General features: G+C 44.3%; 1 protein-coding gene across 1 annotated transcript; it reads left to right on the top strand.

Annotated features, from left to right (window-relative positions):
- Window positions 1-2,931: 2,931 nt before the first annotated feature.
- RGMB (repulsive guidance molecule BMP co-receptor b) lies at window positions 2,932-21,357 on the top strand (the record flags this gene model as incomplete). Its single annotated transcript, XM_082013317.1, is given in 12 exon segments — window positions 2,932-3,025; window positions 4,354-4,617; window positions 7,138-7,256; window positions 7,260-7,271; window positions 7,275-7,323; window positions 7,326-7,433; window positions 7,436-7,498; window positions 7,501-7,638; window positions 20,706-21,027; window positions 21,029-21,170; window positions 21,174-21,262; window positions 21,264-21,357. Coding segments are annotated over 12 exon segments (1,494 nt in total).
- Between the last annotated feature and the right edge of the window lie 939 nt (window positions 21,358-22,296).

Genomic DNA, 22,296 nt, shown 5'->3' on the forward strand with positions numbered 1-22,296 from the left:
TTGTTATGGCTGAAACTAGCTTCTTGAAAGACTGTTAAAGCAGGGTAGTATGTTTTCAGAGTAGATAATAAGGGAACTTTTCAATTGTAATTAAATGGTATAGAATGTTTAACACTCTTAAATCTTTCTCAGAATACCTGTTTAGTCAGCTATTCGGACTCTTTATTATTAAAAACTGTATGGCTCACAAAGCACACCATTATTTTAATGCCTATGGCAAGTAATGTGTGAAGCTTAGTGCTCATGAAGTACATTTGTGAGGGTTTCTGGCCACGTGAGTGCAAGCTTCCCTGTTCTGCCTTACTACGGTGATAGTGATCTAAGTAGCAGGGATAAGCTTAAAGTCTGAAAGCTTGGCTCATTTTCTGAGCTAGTTTCTGGTGTTTGCCGAGAAACTTCTAACAAAAGTCTTAGGTATAATAGTATGTTCAGAAGCATTAAAATGCAGTCTCACTCTTGCAGGTCACAGCCATTTTGTGGCACACATTGAATGGTGCTAACTTAAGGTGTGTAGCAGTCAGAACTATGTACAAGTTGATGCCATCCAGAAAAATATGTATCTTGTTGACTGTCTTCTATGTAGTTTCTAATGGTTCTGTAAGCAAAATGGTGTATATGATGATTTGTATACTTCTTTAGGAGAGTAGTAGTTTTTCTATTTCATTGAAATCACTGCTTAGATTTCTAAAATGAAAGGAGCATTTGCTTGATTTGAATTGCTATCCTGAGGTAGACATGGGTGCAGAGGTAGTTTGATTGGTAGATTGTAGAGGTGGATTGTCAGACTCCCAGGTTGAGAGCTCTGATGTATGAATTAGCGGGGAAAGATTGGAATAAACATCAGTAGTACTTTTCCTTGTTTGATCAAGATAAGGGGAGAATTTCAAGCTAGTGTGTTCTTGTTTGGATTTGGAATAAAAACAAGGGAAAAAAGGGAGTAGAGCTCTCTTCTGGACATGAGAAAATGGCAGGTTGTGATGGAGTGAGAACTCTTCAAACCTTATTATGAAACCTTAAACTAGGATCCATCTTTCTCTGGTTTGCAGTTTCCCTGCGTGCCTGCCAATTAGGTTGTTAGAAATTGGATGAAAGGCATAAAATGACTTCCCTTCTAGACCCTTGTCTCCCCTAAGTAGGCTTCCAGAGAGGCAGTATGTAATCTCAAGGGAGCCTAGAAGTGTATTTCTGAAGCACAAGGGACTTAGTTGGCAGAAACTGATTTCATTTGTTACTTAAGGTATGTTCTGTTGACTCTCTTATCTCTATCTATATCCTGGGTTCTAAACTTGTACAGATATTCTCCGCTTGAGTACTTTTTCTGTCAGGTAATAACAGACAATCTATGCTCTCATACTTGCCAGTTTTCATCTCTGACAGTTTGTGCTGATTGTAGGTTGTATTTTACTTTCCTAATTTATTCCCTGCTTTTTTTTTTTTTTTTCCCAATATGTAGAATATAAGGATATAATACTTGGGCTGCATCTACAACCACCAACCAGAATGCTTTAAGAAAGAATGAGTGTAGGGAAAACACACTTTTTTGTCTTAATGAAGAATAATAAGACTTCAAATACATCGGAACACTTGATAATATTAGCAAAACTGGTAGATTGCAAAAGCTGTTATGAATCTCTCTCTCTTCCAATGCATTTTTATAACAAGTAATTTGAGATCAAGTGCTACCTTCCTCACTTCCTTTTCTTTAACCAGCTTTATAATACTTCCTTAGGCTTTAGTGGGCCTATGATAATGTTAAACCATCAGAAAGTAAAAGAAGAAAAATCCTTTTTGCAACTATAGGGAGAATCATTTGGAAATTTAATGTCTCTTATACTTAATAAAAAACCCAACAATTTGCATGGCCAGAATCATAGCGCTTATTTTTCAAGAGAATATGGGGGTGTTTTTTCCCTAAAGAACTTGTTATTTACTAAGGCTACTGGATAAATAACCAGCAGTATTTAAACAAAACAAAACCAAACCTGTTTGCAGACAGGTAGCGAGGTGGTTGTGTATAGTTAGCAATTAGATCAGAACAATGAAGAAGTTGTCTGTAATGTATGGCTTTATCTGTAAAAGTACAGTTTTGGCTTGTTCATTTCCAACACTGAAAATGTATAAACTTTCATCTAGTTGCCCTAAAAAATATCAGAGATTTTAGGTAGGGGTTAGGCACACAAAGAATAAGGCAGCTGTTCAGTTTGCACAGGAAATTTACTGTTTAAAGTCCAGATTCTGGCTACTGTCTTATGCACTTCATGACTTTTCCTTTATGTATGTCTTCTATGTTCATTTTATAACTACTAAATTATGAGTTCTTTGTGTTTGTGATAAATAAACAGTATACTGAAAATTTGTTTGTGTGCTCTGTTGCTTAATTCTATTGATTTTTTTCTTACTCCAGCCTACAGACAGAGTAGACTTTAAATAAGCACAGCACCATATTTTGGGTATTTTAAAGGCATGCTGGCTTTCACAAAAAATTATAATGATTTTCACCTTTAAGGTTCTTTCCTTTATTTCCAGTGATGGGGTGGGAGAAGTGAGAGAAATTTTTCCATGTCCTTCTATAACAGTGAGTAATATTCAGAGTCCAAAGCTTTATTATCATAACTTTTTCTCCAGGGACTGGAGGGGGAAGTGAGGTATTGTGCCGAGCTGTCCAGGCATACATCTGGATTCACTTGCGAGTTTGCAATTGCAGGTTACATCCTATAAAGCAAACAGCTACCCCATAGAGAGTGCTTGCCATGAATATCACCTTCAGGGGTACAGTGGGGTTTCCCTCCTCTGTGCCTAAATGGTGTTCCCTTCTTGAAGTCAAGTTGGGTGAGAGGGTGACCCCCACTGGGTGCTGCTGAAAAGGCAGCCCCGGTGGGGTCAGTGCTGGCAGCATGCATTTTCTGCAGGTATCCTCCAAAGGTGGGCAGCATGGTGCAGCCCTCTGGACCCATGCTGGGTACAGCTGGCAGGCGTCAGGCCCAACACTTGGGATGCAAGGCCAGGGTGCATGCAGGGATCCTGAGTATGACACATAGCAATGACTGCCTTTGCTCAGCTGGAAAGAAGCAAGAAACAAAAATGCCAGTGCATCTGTGAGGCTGCTGTGCTTTCAAGTTTTTGCAGTTTTTGGCTGATGAGATTAATGTTGTTGGGCAGGAAGGTGCTGTGAGTTTTCTTAGAAAAATAGGCAAGAAACATGCTACTTCTGCAGCTCTGGCAGGCAGGCCTCAAATGTGTCTTTGCAGTGGCTAGTGTGCCCACTACAGCATGCTCCACAACACGGATGCAGAGCCACCTTTTTGTGGGCCCTGTTCTTGCAGGGCCGCTCACCATGTGTTGTCATGTATTTGATATGCAGGTCCAAATCTGCAAAGCATCCCGTTCCGTCCAGTGGGAGGGCACAATGGAATCTTGACCCCAGTGAGCCACGCAGCACACTAGAGTTAAAGATGATGTAAGTACCCAGTGTGGCATGTGCGAGTTACCAGGACTGTAGTGCTGGGACTTCAGCCCTCCCCCTGAGCAGACACAGAGGAACACCGTGCACCCTGCAGCACCCAGGACAGCCTGGGAGGAGCCGCCCATGGTGCTACTTCCTGGAGATGCTGTTCACAGGGGAGCGGCTCAGGCATGACACCTGCATTCTGTAAATAAACCATGGGTAGTGCAAAATCCAGTAGTGGTTCTTGGTACTGACACATCTGTTTAATTTCTCTATTTTTTCCGGTCCTGCCGCGGGTGTGCTTGGAGCCCTGTCCCGGGACAAGCGTGTAGTGCGGACCCTCTGGCTGCTATTAATAAGCCGCGGCTATAAATTGTGCCGGGACGTGCCCGTCTTACAGGAAGTACGGGGGCGCTCCCTCACCGCCCAGGCTGGATCCGCGCTGGTTGCGCGCGATCCCTCCCGGCGCCGCGTGGCACTGGACCCTTCCGTGCGTGTGTGCCGGCGCAGCCAATCACCGCCGCGGGGAGCGCTGAGGGCCGCCCGCGGGCGTCGCCGCGGTTGGCCGCGCGCGACCTAGTGACGTTGCAATGGGGCCGACGGCAGGCAGGCGGGGCCACCGTCCACTAGGACAGAGTGAGGGCCATTTTGCGCATCGCCCCGCGGGCAGGAGTCAAGGCGCAAAGGGACGCGGGAGCTGGAGACACCTCTCCCCCTCGAATCAGCTCAGGCCCGGGAGGCGGGGCCGCGCCAACCATACGTCGTGAGGGCTTGTCGGACGGTCTGGACAGCCAATGGGAGGGGATGGGGTGGGCGGGGCCGCCTGGGGCGGGCGCAGTGTGCTGGGCGGCGCGGGGCCTGAGGAGCGGCTGCCATCTCTTCCTTGTCTTCCTCTTTGGCCCGCTCAGCGGTGCTTTTCTTTTGTGCTCATCTGCTCCTGCCGCCATGCCGCGCCGCGCCCGCCCCGCTGTGGCCCGGCGGCCTCCGCTCGTCACCGCGCCGAGAAGGAAGCAGCGAGGAGGAGATTGCCCGCCCGCCGCTAGCCCAGGGACATGCATGGACGGGTGTGGGGAGAGCTGCGCCTTGCTGCGCAGCCGGTGCTGAGCCACCACGCCGCCCATCCCTCGCCGCCCTCGGCCTCCTCGCCGCCTTGGGGCTGCTGCTGGGCTCAGGTATCAGAGCGGGCCGGGGCTCGAGAGGGGCTGTAGCGCGTATGACCGGGGCTCTGCGGGGACCGCCGGCGCAGGGCGGTGCAGCCGCAGCCCTGGCCTGGCCACGGCGGGAAAGGGTGGGGGTGTTACGCGTTCGGGTTGGAAGTGATGGGAGCGAAGCTGGGCAGCGCCGGGCTGTGCGGCGGCCTGCTGGAAGACGGGGGGAACTTACGTTTCTTTTTGCTTCAGGTAGAGCCAGCATTGCGTGGCGGGTTGGAAGCAGGGGAGAGGGTGGAAGGCACCCCGCGCACTGCAGATGCCAGCTAAAGTGATCAGTGTTTTCAACTCAGAAGTCATATGAGCAGTTGTAGTTCTGTGAAGATGTTTCTCTCTAACTTGAGCGCTTTTATATATTTGTAGTTTTCGTGAAATAAATTGTAGGGAGAGGTCAACCGATTTTAGTCAAATCGGTGTTCATTCACCAAGAATCCACTGAGAGCAGCAAGCAAATTTCCTAAAGTTGCAGGGAGTGTGGAGGGAGAGATTTATTAGGCTATTTGATAACTTGACTGACTTCCTCAGCTAGACTAATTTGTATGTGATTAAAATATTATCAAAAGTCATAACTGAGGGGAATATAAGAAAAGTTTTGGTATTTTGAAAGTCAGGCTCTGAACCTACATTGTCTATGTCATTTTACCTGGCATCGGTCTTTTCTGTGTATCTGAAAACACAGAATTTGATTGGGGGTTTCTTCTGTTCTTTTGCGAAGCTAGATATCATTTGCCCAAAGATCAAGTGAGAAACTTACTGTTTACTCATACAATTCATGGTCACGCTTGGCTGTAGGTTAGAGACATCCTCCTTCTACTCTGTGTTGCAAGACAAGAAGAGGATTTTGACAGGAGATGTGCGTTATCTACCCATCACTGACAAAAAGTGTTGCCCTTCATGGTTTAGATATTCAGAGTAAGTGATGTGAGTACTGGCTTACAGGAGGGTCAGCTAGGGGGCAAGTAAATAAACTGTTAATAGCCTCTCATCACTGTGAATTGCAGAAAACAACTGTTTAAAAATGTAAAGTGCTACATTACTATTCAGTCCATTTTTCACTCCTCATGTCTCTGGAGTTTATGGACATTTTAATTAGGCTGTTAAAATCAGACTGGACCCATACCTATTTTACTTTGAGGACACAGAAAACAAGTGGGAAATGTTGTAAAGAACGGTTTGAGGGGAAATATGTTGTATTTTCCCCTTTTTTCACACTTACCTGTATCTTTGCAAGTGTTTTTGTGGTGTTCAAAATCTGCTTTATGACACTTTGAAATTGCAAATGAATATATGCACAGCTGAATTTTATAGGCCATAAAAGGAACAAATAAGCACAGCATGGTTTTAGTAGATAAATTTGAATGCTTGGACAGCTATTGCATGAAGTCATAAACACATTCTTTATGAAGGTCTATTTTCTGTTACGACTGTTTTCAGCTCTTCGGGTGGGAGGGAACCCGATCTCTTTTGACTGGTGTCGTGCTACTTTTAACCCCTGTGGCTCTGTTTCCTTTAGTGCAGCACACAGTCTTGTTTCTGCTCCTCATGAGTTTTTGTGTAAAAGTCACCTGCAGAAAACTATTGTTAACTGCCATGAGAATCAGGAAGGATTTCAGATCATGACAGTGAGAACTGTGGAAGAGAGGGCTGTGAAACTCCAGTTTACTTGCTGGTATGGTAATTATGCTTTCTTTGTGGAAATAGGCGATCAGATAAGGTCTAACTGGTTTGTTCATGTAAACTGAACTGTGTACCTGTTGATTACATCTGGTAAGTACTTCACGCCTTTGTGGGGAGAGGGTTTCTTTGCCCCTTGTTGTCTTATTGAATTATACTGTAAGAGATACTGCTATTGCAGTGTATGGATTCCTTAGCTGGCAGCTTGCACTTCAGACAGCTGTGGGTTTTCTCACTCATTAGTCCCAGGAAGCAAGCAGTGAAGCTTTAGCTATGGCAGTGCCAGGGAAATAAAGCAAACTGAATTTATGCCCTGTCCATTCCCTACCCTCCTTCCCCTCAGTCTGCTTTCTAGAAGAGAAGCTTTGATTTCTGCTTCATTCAGTCTGTTTTTGTCTGAAAGTATATTGCTTGCTGCCTTTAGCACATCCTTCTGAGAGGCAGGGTTCTGTTTAAAAGTTCAGTAACTTGTGTAGAGCACTGAAAGACTAAATGGAGACTTGCTTGTTGGCTAAGTGATTGGCTTAAGCACAGAACTGCATCATCACCTTGGTATCTGGAAAGAAAGGCAGGGCTTATGCTTGTCAGGAGTTAGTGCTCTTAATCCAGTCTATTGCCTACATGGAAATTAAGTCACGCATGGGTCATCTCAGCCTTTGAGATGGTCTGTATTACTATTTTTCTGCCTCCAAACCCCTTTTTCTCTATTTTACAGTGTTCCCTGATGGGTGAGCCCCTGTGGGTGTAGAATGGGGTATCACAATCTAAAAGGTTTGTTTCATTTCTCTCTGCCATCGGTTTTATGCTCAGGTGACTGCCAGCTGCAAACACTTTGTCAAATCCAGAAGTGCACCACCGATTTTGTATCCTTAACTTCACATCTAAACTTGGCTCTTCAGGACTTTGATTTGGAGTTCTGCAAGGCCCTGTGAGTGTACTCTGCCTGAACCTATCACAATTCCAAAGTTTGCCATGGAAGCCTAGTCTACCATTCTGCAGTGACCTCATGAGCCAGAGGAACTGTTCCAAAGGTGGACCCACATCCTCCACCAACCCGCAAGTGACTGATGATCCCTGCAATTACAGTGGTCACACAGAAACCAGAGAAATCAGGGAATGGAGAAGGATCATCCTCCTACTTACCGATTTTGTGGTTGGTTTGGTAATCCTCATCTAAGGATCGCTTCCAGACATGCGAAGTGAAAGGTGCTTGGACCCTCATAGACAGTAACTACTTATCAGTGCAAATGACCAACGTTCCAGGATCCAGCACTACTGCTACAATTAAGGTAAGGATTGTTCTTAAGCACTGTGCATGCATAGAGAAGTAAAAGGCTAAGACAGTAGAGTAAGTCAGTTAGCCCTTTAGAGTTAGGAAGTGTAGCAGCTTGGGGATCTTCTATGCAGTAGTCTAAGAAAGTAAAACCTTTAGCCTCTTTTCTAAGAATGAAACAAACCTTAAAACAGGTCCTATTCTTCCTTCAGCTCCTCTGCGCCACAACAAAACATACATATCAGCCCTTTAAGGATACTAAATCACAGAATCATAGAATCTTTGGGTTGGAAGGGACCTTTAAAGGTCACCTAGTCCAACCCTTGTGCAGTGAGCAGGGACATCTTCAATTAGATCAAATTGCTTAGTGCTCTGTCCAACCTGACCTTGATTGTTTCCAGGGATGGGGCATCTACCACCTCCCTGGGTAACCTGTGCTGGTGTTTTACTATCCTCATTGTGAAAAATATTTTCTTTATATCTAGTCTAAATCTTCCCTCTTTTAGTTGCAAACCTTTACCCCTTGTCCTATTTCTACAGGCCCTGCTAAAAAGTCTGTCCCCATCTTTCGTATAGGCCCCCTTTAAGGATGGGAAGGCTGCAGTACGGTCTCCCCAGAGCCTTCTCTTCTCCAGGCTGAACAACACCAACTCTCTCAGCTTTTCTTCATAGGAGAGATGTTCCATCCCCCTGATCATTTTTGTGGCCCTTGTCTGGATCCGCTCCAACAGGTTCATGTCTTTCCTGTGCTGAGGTCTCCAGAGCTGGACGCAGGACTCCAGGTGGGGTCTCACCAGAGCAGAGGAGCAGAATCACCTCTCTTGACCTGCTGGTCATGCTGTTTTGGATGCAGCTGCCGCAGCCCAAAAGGAGTCGTTCAGGACGACCTCCTTCGCCGTGAGACACGACCAAGTTCATGATGCCCCTGGACTGAATTAAGGTGAAACGATACCAGCCAACCAATTTAAGAATTTAATAATACAAAATGCAAGGCATGAGGTTACATAAATGACACAATAGAACTACTCTAACTAAACAATTAACTAAACAAACAAGTGCCCTGCAACACATCTTTTACACTTCGACAAAGAGAGGAGAAAGAAAGAGATAAAGGCGGGGTGGGGGGGGCGGGGGAGAGAGAGAGACAGCAAAGAAGATATGACCACCCGTGGATCCAGCGGCGTCCTGTTCGTCCTCTTGATGCTCCTTGTTGGTGGGGTCCCCATTTTCACTTCTGATGGTGTCATTTTTATACAGTCCAAGTCCCACAATCTCCGTCTGATCCTGAGAAACTTCATGCATATACAACAGGCTGATTCCAAGAAACCGCATATTGGTCCGCCACAGCAGCCCAGGATATGGTTGGCCTTTGGGGCTGTGAGCGCACAATCTTGACGTCACCAAGTAGCTCACATGCATTGGTGACAGCGTCTCCCACAGCGTTCTCTTGGAGAAGCTGGTGGCTCATGGTTTAGACAGGTTTAGTTTTCGCTGGGTAAAGAACTGGCTGGACGACCGAGCCCAGAGAGTTGTGGTGAATGGAGTTAAATCCGGCTGGTCACAAGAGGTGTTCCCCAGGGCTTGGTTCTGGGGCCGATCTTGTTCAATATCGATGATCTGGATCAGGGGATTGAGTGCTCCTTCAGTAAGTTTGCAGAAGACACCAAGTTGGATGGGAGTGTTGATCTACTGAAGGGTAGGAGGGCTCTACAGAGGGATCTGGACAGGCTGGATCGATGGGCAGAGGTCAACTGTATGAGATTTAGTAAGGCCAACTGCTGGGTCCTGCACTTTGGTCACAATAACCCTATGCAATGCTACAGGCTTGGGGAGGAGTGGTTGGAGAGCTGCCTAGTGGAAGAGGACCTAGGAGTGCTGGTTGACAGCTGGCTGAATATGAGCCAGCAGTGTGCCCAGGTGGTCAAGGCCAACAGCGTCCTGGCCTGTATCAGAAATAGTGTGGCCAGCAGGACCAGGGAAGTGATTGTGCTCCTGTACTTGACACTGGTGAGGCCGCACCTTGAATACTGTGTTCAGTTTTGGACCCCTCACTACAAGAAGGATGTTGAGGTGCTCGAGCATGTCCAAAGAAGGGCAGTGAAGCTGGTGAGTGGTCTGGAGCACAAGTCTTAGGAGGAGGGGCTGAGGGAACTACGGTTATTCAGTCTGGAGAAGAGGAGGCTGAGGGGAGACCCTACTGCTCTCTACAACTACCTGAAAGGGGGTTGTGGCGACATGGGTGTTTATGTCTTCTCCCAAGTGACTAGTGATAGGATGAGAGGAAATGGCCTCAAGTTGTGCCAGGGGTGGTTTAGATTAGATATTAGGAAAAATTTCTTACCGAGAGAGTGGTCAAGCATTGGAACAGGCTGCCCAAGGAGGTGGTAGAGTCACCATCTCTGGAAGTATTCAAAAAATGTGTGGATGTGGCACTTCAGGACATGGTTTAGGGGACATAGTGGTATTGGGTTAGCGGTTGGACTTGATGATCTTGAAGACCTTTTCCAACTTTAGTGATTCTGTGATTCCTCAGAGACAGCTCTTCACACTCTATCCGTTTCTTATGGATAGAGTAGAGGGCTTATGGATAGAGAGGAATAGCGAATTCTATGTAGAGGGCAACAGCTCCGCCCTTCTTTCCTCACCTGTCCCTTATGAACAGCCTGTAGCCCTCCATAGCTGCACTCCAGTGATGGGATTTGTCCCACCAAGTTTCAGTAATGGTGACCAGGTCATAGCTTTCTAGCAGCACGATGGCTTCCACCTCCTCCTGTTTGTTGCCCATGCTGTGTGCATTGATGTAGAGGCACTTCAACTGGGTGCTCAGCCATGTCATCTTCTTAGAGGAACCTCCTTTAGTTCCTCTGAGGTCTTTCTCTGGTGCAGCAGGCTGAGGGGCCTCGCTAGCACCCCGGCCCTCTAACTTGGTGTGTCATCTCACAGCTTGTCATAAGTCTGATACTATCTTTCTCCCCCTTCGAGTCTAGTTTAAAGCCCTGTCAATAAGTTCCGCTAACCTTGTGAGCAAAGATTCTCTTCCTCTTTTGAGGAAGGTTAATCTGCACCACGCTCCATTTGCAGTGTTCCTGGGTGCCTGCGCTCCCTAGGCTGCCTTTTATAGGCGTGGGCCGCTGTTGCTCTGGCAATGCCCAGGCCCTCATCAGCATCTCCCGCGACATCTGCCGGCTCCGGGCTGGTCTCTCTGCTGCCCTAGCGTCTCCCTGCCTCGGGAAACTGCTTGTGCGCCGAGGTCTCCAACTCCACTGCGGGTTGGACAGGCTCCGGAGCAGCTCCCCTTGGAACTGCTAAATGTAATGCTTTAAAACAGTTACCACATTGCAGCATCTGTGACTGCCTCTGCTCTAACTAGAAATTCTAGGAAAGGAGCAGGGAAGTTGTGTAAGTCTCTGCTTTTCATTAATTCTTTTACAGCCATACATACAATACATACATACAGCCATGTGATAAATGATTGAGTCCCAAACAGGATTCTAGTTTAAGTTTACAAATTATTAAGCGAATAGAGGCAAGCAAACAGCGCTGGGTGCGCCGGGAGTCTCCGCTCCACCAAGACGCACGTTCTTGGTTTATATCCTGTCTGCCAATACATATTCATGAATAGGCGTGTCTTCTTTGGCGCATGCCCTCTTCTCCTGCTAGAGTCTTCTCGAATCTTCCTCGGCGTGCCCCCAGGATGACCCCAAACTTTATGCATGCACTTTACAAGTTTCTCTTTACACAATACTATGCGGTCAGTGGTCGAACTGGTTTGAGCTGATATACCAGCAAAGTAGTTTAACTTTCTCCTGTAAAATACCCCTTTTTATGGTGCAGGAGAAATCCATAAAAGTACAGAAGGTTACACTTCATCACACGAATCAGGTGAACGTATTTCACAGCCATAACAATAGAAAACAAAAAGTACTGAGAGTGGTGCAACAAGTGAGTTACCAAGACAACTGAGGGTTCAGGCCAGAGACAAAAAGGGGAGCTGTGGAGACTTGAGAGGAGATAGCAAAAAAAATTACATTGGTAACAAATGATTGTCAGAAGGTCTTGATACTCTGGCTTTACTAAAGAAGCAGGCAGCCTGTAAATGCTGCTGAGAGTGTAAGTCCCTGTTCAGAGAGGCAAGTCTTATGATTGCTCTCCTCTTAGCCACTTGAAGTGGCTAGAGAAGGAATACATGTACTCGTTTTGATAGCTTATGCCATTCCCTTACCTGTCTCTTCTACTCAAGGCAGATAGCAAGTGCGTCTGTAGGAAGAAAATGAGCAGGTATAAAGCATGAGCCTGGCTAAGAGGTCCCTAGGTTTACCTTCAGAGCCAGGGGTGAAAAATGCTTTGAACTTTTGGGGGCATCTTTCTGTCAATAAAAGAAAATCCTTGAACATACATTTGAAGCTGATGCTGTCACATATCTCATTCTCTTTTTGGACTGAAACGTCTTGTTTAAACGGTGGTAGTGTAGCTCTTGTATTGTCAAGGTATGTAAGGCTATGTGTACACAGTTTCAAGACCATCAATAATGGAGAATTTTCACTGTTTTGTTAAGCTTGGAAGTAAGTTTTTTATTACTGAGATCGGGAGCAGGGGGTGCTAGTCACAGTAGGTTAGAGCCTGCATATCTTCCATGAAATGGCTGTGCAGTATTATTAATAAGTGAAAATCAGTTTTGCTGTTGCATTTGTGTTGGATTCTGAGGTACTGACTAATGTCAATGCTTGTGTGAGTGAGGCACATGCCAGAGGTTGGACTGATACATCACTGAAATTCAGAATCACTTTTTCTTGACTTGTGCCTGTTCTAAGGACAGTCTCCTTCAGAACTCATTCATGATGGAGTATAAAATGATGGAATGAGGCTAACCTGAGTAGACTTTGCAAAAGAGGCTTTGGTCCCTTGAAATCTGCTCCACTGGCTTTTAAATCAGTACAAGAAAAAGCTGCATTTCATAATCTGTAGTAAGCTTTTATCATCAGTTTTGCTAAAGTCTTGCAGAATGTTCTTTATTTCCTTGTTCCTGGTGTAGTACTGGAGGAAAAGATTGAGAGTGGTCTTGTGTATAAATTGTGTGGGTGGCTGGGGTGTGATGGTAGTAGATAGGTGATCTTATCTTACCCGTTAGCCACATTGTGAAAGTGATTGACTATGGTAACATGGTATGCTGGTATATGGCTTCTCAAACAGATAACCAGGAGGAGGTAAATGTCTGTAGGTACTGGGGGAAAGTACATGTTTTAAAGGGCGTACTTTCTGTGTTTATTCTCAGTGTTTCTGTGTTTTTCTTTGACTTGTCATTCTTGAAAAAGTGGTACTACATTTTTATCTTTTATGATAGTGATTTAACAACCCTGCTGTTGCACAAGTATAGCTAAATGTGCAGAAGCAGTTAAATAAGGTGTATAGTTTACGGTATTAGCAATGTCTCTAATGCTAATAGCTGTTATGTGTTGTACAGTCCTTGAGTTTTTTCTTTCTTTGGCTGGCAATCAAACTTATTAGCACACCTGTTTATAGTAAATGAAGGTTCTTTGAATGTACAAGTAACTTAGCAAGATAAGTTTTAGTATCTCTAATGCATCCTGTGACTCCTTTATTTCTTTCTGGATCAGGCTGCTATAAAAGATACAGAAAAGGCTTGTTAAACTACACTGCCGCTGCTAGTTTCATTCCTGTGACATTTTTCTCTGCAAGTGTTCTATTTTGATTGTGGTGGTGGACTGTCTGCTGCTGAGTGTGCTTTCCAATTTTGGCCACCTAAATAGCACCTTTAAAGAGCTCCCTAGAGAAATTCAGTGACTTTTATCTAGGTATTGTGTTTTCCCTAGCTGATAGAGTACAAATAGGTCTTCTACCGTCTTCATAAGAAAAGTTTCCAGAACATTATCCATTGTTAGTCTTGCTTTTTCATTGCAGACATTTGAGATAGATGTTTAATGGAGAATAATAACAAAGGTTTATGCTGAACTTCAATTATGCAGAAGCCGAAGTATGCTGGTTTTAGCTGGGATGAGTTAATTTTTTTTTCATAGTAGCTAGTATGGAGCTATGTTTCGGATTTGTGCTGAAACCCGTGTTGATAATATAGATATGTTTTCATTATTGTTGAGCAGAGCTTACACAGAGTTGAGGCCTTTTCTGCTTCTCACACCACCCCACCAGCAAGTGGGCTGTGGGTGCACAAAAAGCTGGGAGGGGACACAGCTGGGACAGCTGGCCCCAACTGGTATTGGGGATACTGCATATCATATAACATCATGCTCAGCATATAAAGCTGGGGGAAGAAAGAAGCAGGGGGACATTCAGAGTTATTGTGTTTTGTCTTCCCAAGTAACCATTACACGTGATGGAGCCCTGCTTTCCTGGAGATGTCTGAACACCTGCCTGACAGTCGCAAGTGGTGAATGAATTCCTTGTTTTGCTTTACTTGTTAAACTGTCTTTATCTCAACCCATGAGTTTTCTCACTTTTACTCTTCTGATTCTCTCCCCCATCCTGGCTGGGGCAGGGCATGTGAATGAGTGGCTGTGTGGTGCTTAGTTGAGCATGATGTCATATGGTAGGGAATATCCCTTTGGCCAGTTTGGGTCAGCTGTCCTTTCTCCGCCCCCTCCCAGCTTCTCGCTGGCAGGGCATGAGAAGCTGAAAAGTCTTTGATTAGTGTAAGCACTACTTAGCAACAGCTAAAACACCTGTGTATCATCGACATTATTCTCATACTAAATCCAAAATGCAGCACTATACCAGCTACTAGGAAGAGAATTAACTCTAACCCATCTAAGCCAGGGCATAAAGTAAATACTAAAGTGCTAACTAGCATACCTAATCCACTCTGAAGCAGACCTAATGAAAACAAAGACAAAAAAATTAGAAAATTTAGTGTCTCCTGAATGCACTTTTTCGGGGAAGTGATTTAAGAAACTGTGGAGACAGAATATTTAATCTTCACCTCATATGCTGTGTGCTTTTGAAAGGAGCATACCATCACTTGCCCTTGTAGGTAGTTATTACCTTCAAATTTATCATAGCTTTCTGGTGTAACAAGCTTTAAGGGAATCGGCAATGAAGGGAACATTATGTGTAAAGTAAGTTTTCTTCTTTCTCCAAAACTTGTGGGACTTGAGTAACCCCAGCAGTCTCGGGGATATCCAGTAAGTTCATGAAGGACGAGGGAATGTCAGGAGGAGACTTTAAAAAAAGAATGTGAAGAATAAAAGGATGTTTCCCTGTGCCCTCTCCCCACCCTCTCCCCCTGCTCCCTGTGGCCTATCTGGCAGGAAAGTAAGAAAAGCGTGAAAACTCTTCCTTTAATTCCTTAATTGGAATGGTACGTCCTGCTGTGGGAGTTGCGTATTTATTCACAAAATAAATGCTCTTGGCAATTTGTTGGTGTTTTGCTTATTTTTGATGCCCATAGTAACAACATCTGCTTCTTCTCAGTGAACAAAGCTATTTTATGTTCTTTGGTCTAGCTGAAACTTGATATTCCAGGGAATTTTTTAGCTTGTCTGATGTGCTTATGCCCCTTGGTATGGGATTGTAGAGCCTTCCAGATGGAGAATGAAGGATCATCACCAAGCAACTGGGAAACCAAGTTCAATCTCTCCTTTCTTTTTCTTTCTGACGGACTTCCTGTACGTGTTTTGGGCAGGTCACTGGCATCTTTATGTCTGATTTCTCCAGTTATAGATAAAGATCTCCCCTGTCATGGGAGCTGTTTTGGGGTTTCCTCAGGATAAATGGGTATTACAAGGGGCTGTAGAGGGAGCGAGTAGGAAGGGTATTGTAGAATGCATTAAATAGAAGTTTTTATTTGTGTGCTTTATTTGAAGGGATACAAAGTCTTTATTGGCTTTCATTGCTGTGACAGGTATTCTGGATGTCACTAGTGTAGTTGTCCCTGAATAGCAAATGAGGCAGAGATGCCTGGGCTTGCCTGTGGAAAACTTTCCTTCATATTTGCAGTAATTGGAAATGGAGGTTATCCTCCTTGTAGGTGTTTTGTAGTGGATAGCTTGAGGGTGAGAGAGTGAATGGGAGAACAGAGACAGAAAAAAACACAGAGTTCTTATTCTGATGGATTTACTGGGCATAAAGCTTTGAACCTGGGGATTTGTAGTATTAGCAGGGTAAATGGAATATTGGGTGTAAGTATTCTTTTTCCCAGAGTCAAAACATTTAAATATCATTTGCCGCATGGTTTGTATTTTTGCAGGAAATCATTGCAGACTGAACAGAGTGTACTTAGTCTCCTTTAAGTAATACTAAAACATTTGTCTTCCAGTTACCATTTAGTTGTCCTAAGTAAGAATGTCAGATGACTGGTCATGTATGATCAGATTTTTTTGTCTTTATGGACATCCTGCCTAAGGTAAAGATGAATTTGTCTTTATTTCTTAGAATTAGTACATACTACGCTTTTGTTGAAGGACATCATCGAATCATTTGGGTTGGAAAAGACCCTTCAGACCGTTGAATCCAACTGTAGACCTAACGCTACCAAGTCCACTACTGAACCGTGTCCCAAAGCGACACATCTACATGTCTTTTAAATACCTTCAGGGATGGGGAATCAACCACTTTGTTGGGCAGCCTGTTCCAATGCTTGATAACTCTTTCAGTGAAGAAATTTTTCCGGATATCCAATCTAAACCACCCCTGGCCCAACTTGAGGCCATTTCCTCTCTCGTTCTGTTGCTAGTTACTTGGGAAAAGGGACTGACACTTACCTTGCTACAACCTCCTTCCAGGTAATGGTAGACAGCAATAAGGTCTCCCTCAGCCTCTTCTTCTCCAGACTAAACAACCCCAGTTCCCTCAGCCCCTCCTCATAAGACTTGTTCTCCAGACCCTTCACCAGTTCCGTTGCTCTCTTTCGGACACGCTCCAGCAAGTCAATGTCCTTCCTGTAGTGAGGGGCCCAAAACTGAACACAATATTTGAGGTGTGGCCTCACCAGTACTGAGTACAGGGGGACAATCAATTCCCTAGTCCTGCTAGCCACATTATTTCTGGTACAAGGCAGGATGCTATTGGCCGCCTTGGCCACCTGGGCACACTGCTGGCTCATATTCAGCCGGCTGTCAACTAGCACCCCCAGGTCCTTCTCTGCCAGGCAGCTTTCCGGCCACACTCCCCCAAGCCTGTAGTGTTGCATAGGATTGTTAAGAGCCCAGTGAAGGACATGGCACTTAGCCTTGTGGAATCTCATACAACTGGCCTCAGCCCATCGATCCAGCCTGTCCAGGTGCCTCTGTAGAGCCTTTCTACCCTCAAGCAGATCAACACTCCTGCCGAACTTGATGTCATCTGCAAACCTACTGAACTTCACTTGTGTAAAGATGTAAAGATGAAGTGCTGTTTCCTGGTGTGAAATATGTGCATCTGATTCGTGTGATGAAGTGTAATCTTCTGTACTTTTATGGATTTCTCCTGCACCATAAAAAGGGGTATTTTACAGGAGAAAGTTAAACTACTTTGCTGGTATATCAGCTCAAATCAGTTTGACCACTGACTGCATAGTATTGAGTAAAGAGAAACTTGTAAAGTGCATGCATAAAGTTTGGGGTCATCCTGGGGGCACGCCGAGGAAGATTCGAGAAGACTCTAGCAGGAGAAGAGGGCATGCGCCGAAGAAGACACGCCTATTCATGAATATGTATTGGCAGACAGGATATAAACCAAGAACAGGAACTGTACCACGTGCGTCTTGGTGGAGCGGAGACTCCCGGCGCACCCAGCGCTGTTTGCTTGCCTCTATTCGCTTAATAATTTGTAAACTTAAATTGGAATCCTGTTTGGGACTAAATCATTTATCACACTGGTGTTCTGGACAGCCTGGCTTTACTAGAGGTGGTTTTGTTGGACAAGCTCTGGCAATTTGTCAGGCATTAAGCTGTTTTCTTGTCTGTGATGTTTGTGGGACTGCTGGACGACAGTTACAGACATTTCAGTGCCTTCAACACTTGCCTTTGGGGGGTGGAGGGGAAAGGAGAGATGCATACATACTCAGCAGCATCTATCTGAATGTCTTTAAAGCCTCTGGGGGGGTCTCTTGGGGGCAGTAGAACAAATAATAAATTAATAAGTGGCATTTTTTTCTCGGCTATGGTAATGGGCCTTAAAGTGTTAATGTAATGCTTAACTATGGTCACGTTCTGGGTAGCTTCAGAATTAATTAGTAGTAGATTAATTTCTAGAGTGATTTATGAACAGTGACCTTCTTGCCTAACCACATTCAAGAAATGCTTTCCTGAATGATCTTGGCTTTCCTTTTGGAAATCATCTAATGCTGAACTGTCTTGTTTTCATGTTGAATTCCTCTTTATTTCTCTGTTGTGCATGGAATCTACATGCCTTCCCTCTCATTTTCTCCTCGGACATGAAATAGGAATATGTTATGGTAAAATGTCTTGTGGTGCTTCTGTTCCGCAGAAGCAGGCTGAAGTACATCAGGCTATAGAGGGATTACTGTATTTAGTTTTGTAACACTCCCGTGTGTTCTTGCTTCCAAGAAGTTGGCTCCAGCAGCATCACTGAGATCTTCCCCAGGCCATTTGCCATCACCATGCCTTCCACACCCCCAATATGCATGGAAGAAGCAAAGTGTCTTTTGCATATACACTCCTTGCTGGTGTTCTTGAGCTATGTTGACTTTGGCAAGTAGTGAACCACAAAAGCAGGGCATATGGAGAGAAATGTGAAGAAATCCTGGTTTGGTTCATGCCTAGTGCTGTCTGATGGACTGAGCAGTCATTAGCATTTGTTACATACCGTTCAGTTTTGTTTCATCCCAAAAGACTTGCAATGCATATAAAAAGGAACTAGCCTATTATGTAACTTGAAATGAGGCTATTCAATCAAAATTTTACAATGATTACTTGTATTTTTCTCTTATTAACTCTCTCTACTTCCACCTTTTGGCATAGGCCATTTTTCAATAGATGATGGTGGTGATGCTTGGTTTCTGAAATAAACTCACATGCTTCACATTTGTTGTAAGCCTCTGGAAAGGGAAGCTGGGACATTTTCAGTTGGTGACTGGAAGGTTATTTAATCCATTCAAGTTTAAACTCTAAAAGCTTTTGGATGGCATTGCAAGACCCCTTTAGAAATGTCATGTATGCTGTGCAGTTATCTACCTGTGAACTTCTAATAGCTGACTTTCACAGATCAGTTAAGTCCTTTGCAGGCTTCCCAGGGATAGACCACTGGCCTAGTATCATGAAAGCTCCTGCTGAAACATCTCCTATTTATTTTCCAGTGCTTGGTGAAATCATCAGTAAATCATCAGCGCTGTGTTTTTCTTTAGACATCCTTCCCTGTTTTTTCCCAGAGACTGAGATGGTGCATAAGGACAGCATCTGAATGTTTTCTCATGATGCCTAGGCATGAAATGGGGCATGCAGACCTATGCTGGAGATAAAGCTGAGAAGCATGAATAGCAAGGTGTTTCTTCAGCTGCTTCAGAGTGCCATCTCAGTAGTCTGCCTCACTTACTGTGCTTTATGCAGACTTACAGATATGTCACTAGATAGGTACACTGTGGCATCTTATCTGCTTCCCTGATTTCTGAAAAGAAATGCTTGGTAGCAAAATCTAATGTCATAAAAAACATTGTGGAGACATTCCTTCAGTGTGCCTGTTCCACTGGCTGGCTATTCAGTTGTTAAATACTTGCATAACATACTTGCAATTAATGTTCCCTGCCTTTCCAACTGGATTTCCCTGTTATGTCCCCAAATGCTGACTGTAACCTTTCCAAGACATGTATTGTGGCTATCTGTGCTTGGAGTAGTAATTAGGGAAGACAGGGTGGGTCTGAGAATTTTAGTAGCACCCTGGGTCTTCAGCAGTGTTGAGGTAGGTTCTGCATGATTGTGTGGTGATACAAGACCTTGCGTGAAAGTACAATCCAGTCACGACAAAAGTCTGGGGAGGGAAATGGACTTGGGGATTTTACTCTGAGTAAAACTAGATAAAATCAAAATCTGGCCATAGAAGGACAGGAACATTCTGTCCTGGGCTGCATCAAAAGTAGTATGGCCAGCAGATTGAGGGAGGTGGTTCTGCCCCTCTGCTCTGGTGAGACCCCATCTGGAGTACTCTGTCCAGCTCTGGAGCCCTCAGCACAGGAAAGACATGGATGTAGTGGAGCAGGTCCAGAGGAGGGCCACAAAAATGATCAGAGGCATGGAACATTTCTCCTATGAAGAAAGGCTGGTTGAAGAGTTGGGGTTGTTCAGCCTGGAGGGAGAGAAGGCTCCAGGGAGACCTTACTGTGGCCTTCCAGTACTTAAAGGGGGCTTATAAGAAAGATGGGGACAGAGGTTTTAGCAGGGCCTGTAGCGATAGGACAAGGGGTAACGGTTTTATACTAAAAGAGGGTTGATTTCAACTAGCTATAAGGAAGAAATTTTTCAAAATGAGGATGGCACAATTTGCCCAGAGAGGTGATAGATGCCCCATCCCTGTAAACATTCAAGGACAGGTTGGACAGGCTCTGAGCAACCTGATGTAGTTGAAGATGTCCCTGCTCACTGCAGGGGGGTTGGCCTAGATGACTTTTAAAGGTCCTTTCCAACCTAAAGATTCTATGTTAAATAAAAAACAAAACCAAAGAACAACCAACAACCTTCAGATTTTTCCAGAGTCACTGCCTGTTCAGTAAGTACTGTGACTTTCTTGCATGTGGTACCTTATACCTGTGTTTTTTAACATCTGGATGAAGTCTAATTCTTAGGCAGGTTTTGCCTGAAATCTCTCCTCAGGAATTTTGTGTGTAGTAGGTGTAGAAGACTTGAATGTCTGAAACTGCGTTTCTAGGTACAGGAGGTGGATTTGTGTCTTGCTGGAGAAGGGTTAGACCTGGTTAAAGATGTTATAAGAAAAGTTCCTACCCTGGTACAGTGCTTGGATTATTATCCATTATTGCTTTATCATGTAGGCAGTGATGAAGTTGCAATAAGAAATCCAAGGATGATCCCACATATGTTCAGCTGCAAAATGTAAAAGGGATTGAAATGACTTTTTTTCCCCACTAACTTTGCTTTCTTTTCCCCCTCCCCCACTCCCCACCTCCCAGATAGCTATTATCTTTAAGTCAAGTCATACCAAGACTGGACAGATCAGAAAGTATATCAAGCAATGACTGATGACTTGCCTGCAGCTTTTGTTGGTGGTACAACAAGTGGATGTGATGGGAACACCAAGAGCTTGCAAATTATGAAGAAAGTCAGTGGCAAATATGTTGAAATGCATGCCAGGTACATTGGGACCATGGTGTATATATGGCAGCTTGGGCATTGCTTAACACTGCCCATTCACGTGCCTCAAGAGCTGGTCATGGCCTGTGAGGAGAGCCAGGATCTGCAGGTGTGTGTGAATGGCTTCCCTTCAAGTGGACGTATTGATGATAGTGGCCACACCATTGCCTGTGATGGGGCAGTTGCTCCCTCAAGGTCGTGCTGCTCATCCCTGGTCAGACTACACACTGGAAACTGCCACCATCAAAAGCCATGAGAAGATGCTGGTGAAGACATCTATTTTTTATTCATGTGTATTTGACTGACTTACCACTGATGACACTAACTTCACAGCTGCTGCTCACAGTGCCTTGTGGGATGTAGGGGCACTGCACTCTAGAAGAGAGCACTGGCATCTTTCCCAGCAGTGGAGGTGGTGGTGTGGGCAAGGGTAGAAAGTTCTTTGTAGTTCTTGGTTTTCTGTGCTTGATCCTTGTTGTGTTTTTGTAGGGGGTTTTTTTTTGTCTATAACAAAGTTTTGAAATATATGTTGTCATACTATATTGAGTAAAGATAAGTATATATGTATATACCATGTATATGAAGGGATGTTTTGTCTTGGGATACCCACCAGATTTTACATAGTGTGTTAATCTATGTTTGATGTAGTATGCTTTCTATATATACGTTTTCCAGTTGCTGAAATGTTTTATAATGTCCCTGCATTGGAACCTGATAGAAAGCACTTTATTTTTTATATATTAAATATTTATGTGTGTATCTGAGTAACTGTGTGTTATACGTATAAACATGTACATACAATACTCAGTGCTCCCTCTTAAGTACTACTTGCTTTAACACATTTTTTAAACTGGATTAATTTGTGGGTTTTTTCTATCATTTCTCTTATGCTAGAGACAATATGTCTCTTGTCCTGTAATGACATTGGTGATTTCCTGCATTCAGTAGTTAAAATCATTAAGAATGGAATTGTATTCTGTCCCTGAAACAAATGGGCATCCCTTCTTTGGAGGGAGAGAGTGAAGTGCTTCCTATTAGCTCAGTTGACCATCTTGGGTAACATGAATTACAGAACCTTTGTAATTCTGACATTTCCTAGTTTCAGGGCATGAGTTTCAAAAGAAGAAAAGGGAATGCATTGGAGTGAGACTTAGGTAGCATCATAGAACCAGTGGAGAGATTTTTTTAAAAGATATTAAAGATCTAGTTGTGTAAGCATGTAACATAACTCTTGCAACTGCCTCTAACCTCAAGGGTTAAGTCCAAAGTGGGCTGGAGAAATCACAAGCCTGAATTCTGTCCCTTGCTTAGGTGCTAATTCTATATATACATTCAGAAGGAGGAGGGGATTAAGGGCACAGCCTCTGACTGCTTTTACTGAGAAGCTAGGAAAGAATGATTTGGTGGCCTGAAGGTTGATTTTACTTA

Source organism: Phaethon aethereus (assembly GCF_964289735.1).
Source record: "Phaethon aethereus genome assembly, chromosome: Z".
Lineage (NCBI taxonomy): Eukaryota > Metazoa > Chordata > Aves > Phaethontiformes > Phaethontidae > Phaethon > Phaethon aethereus.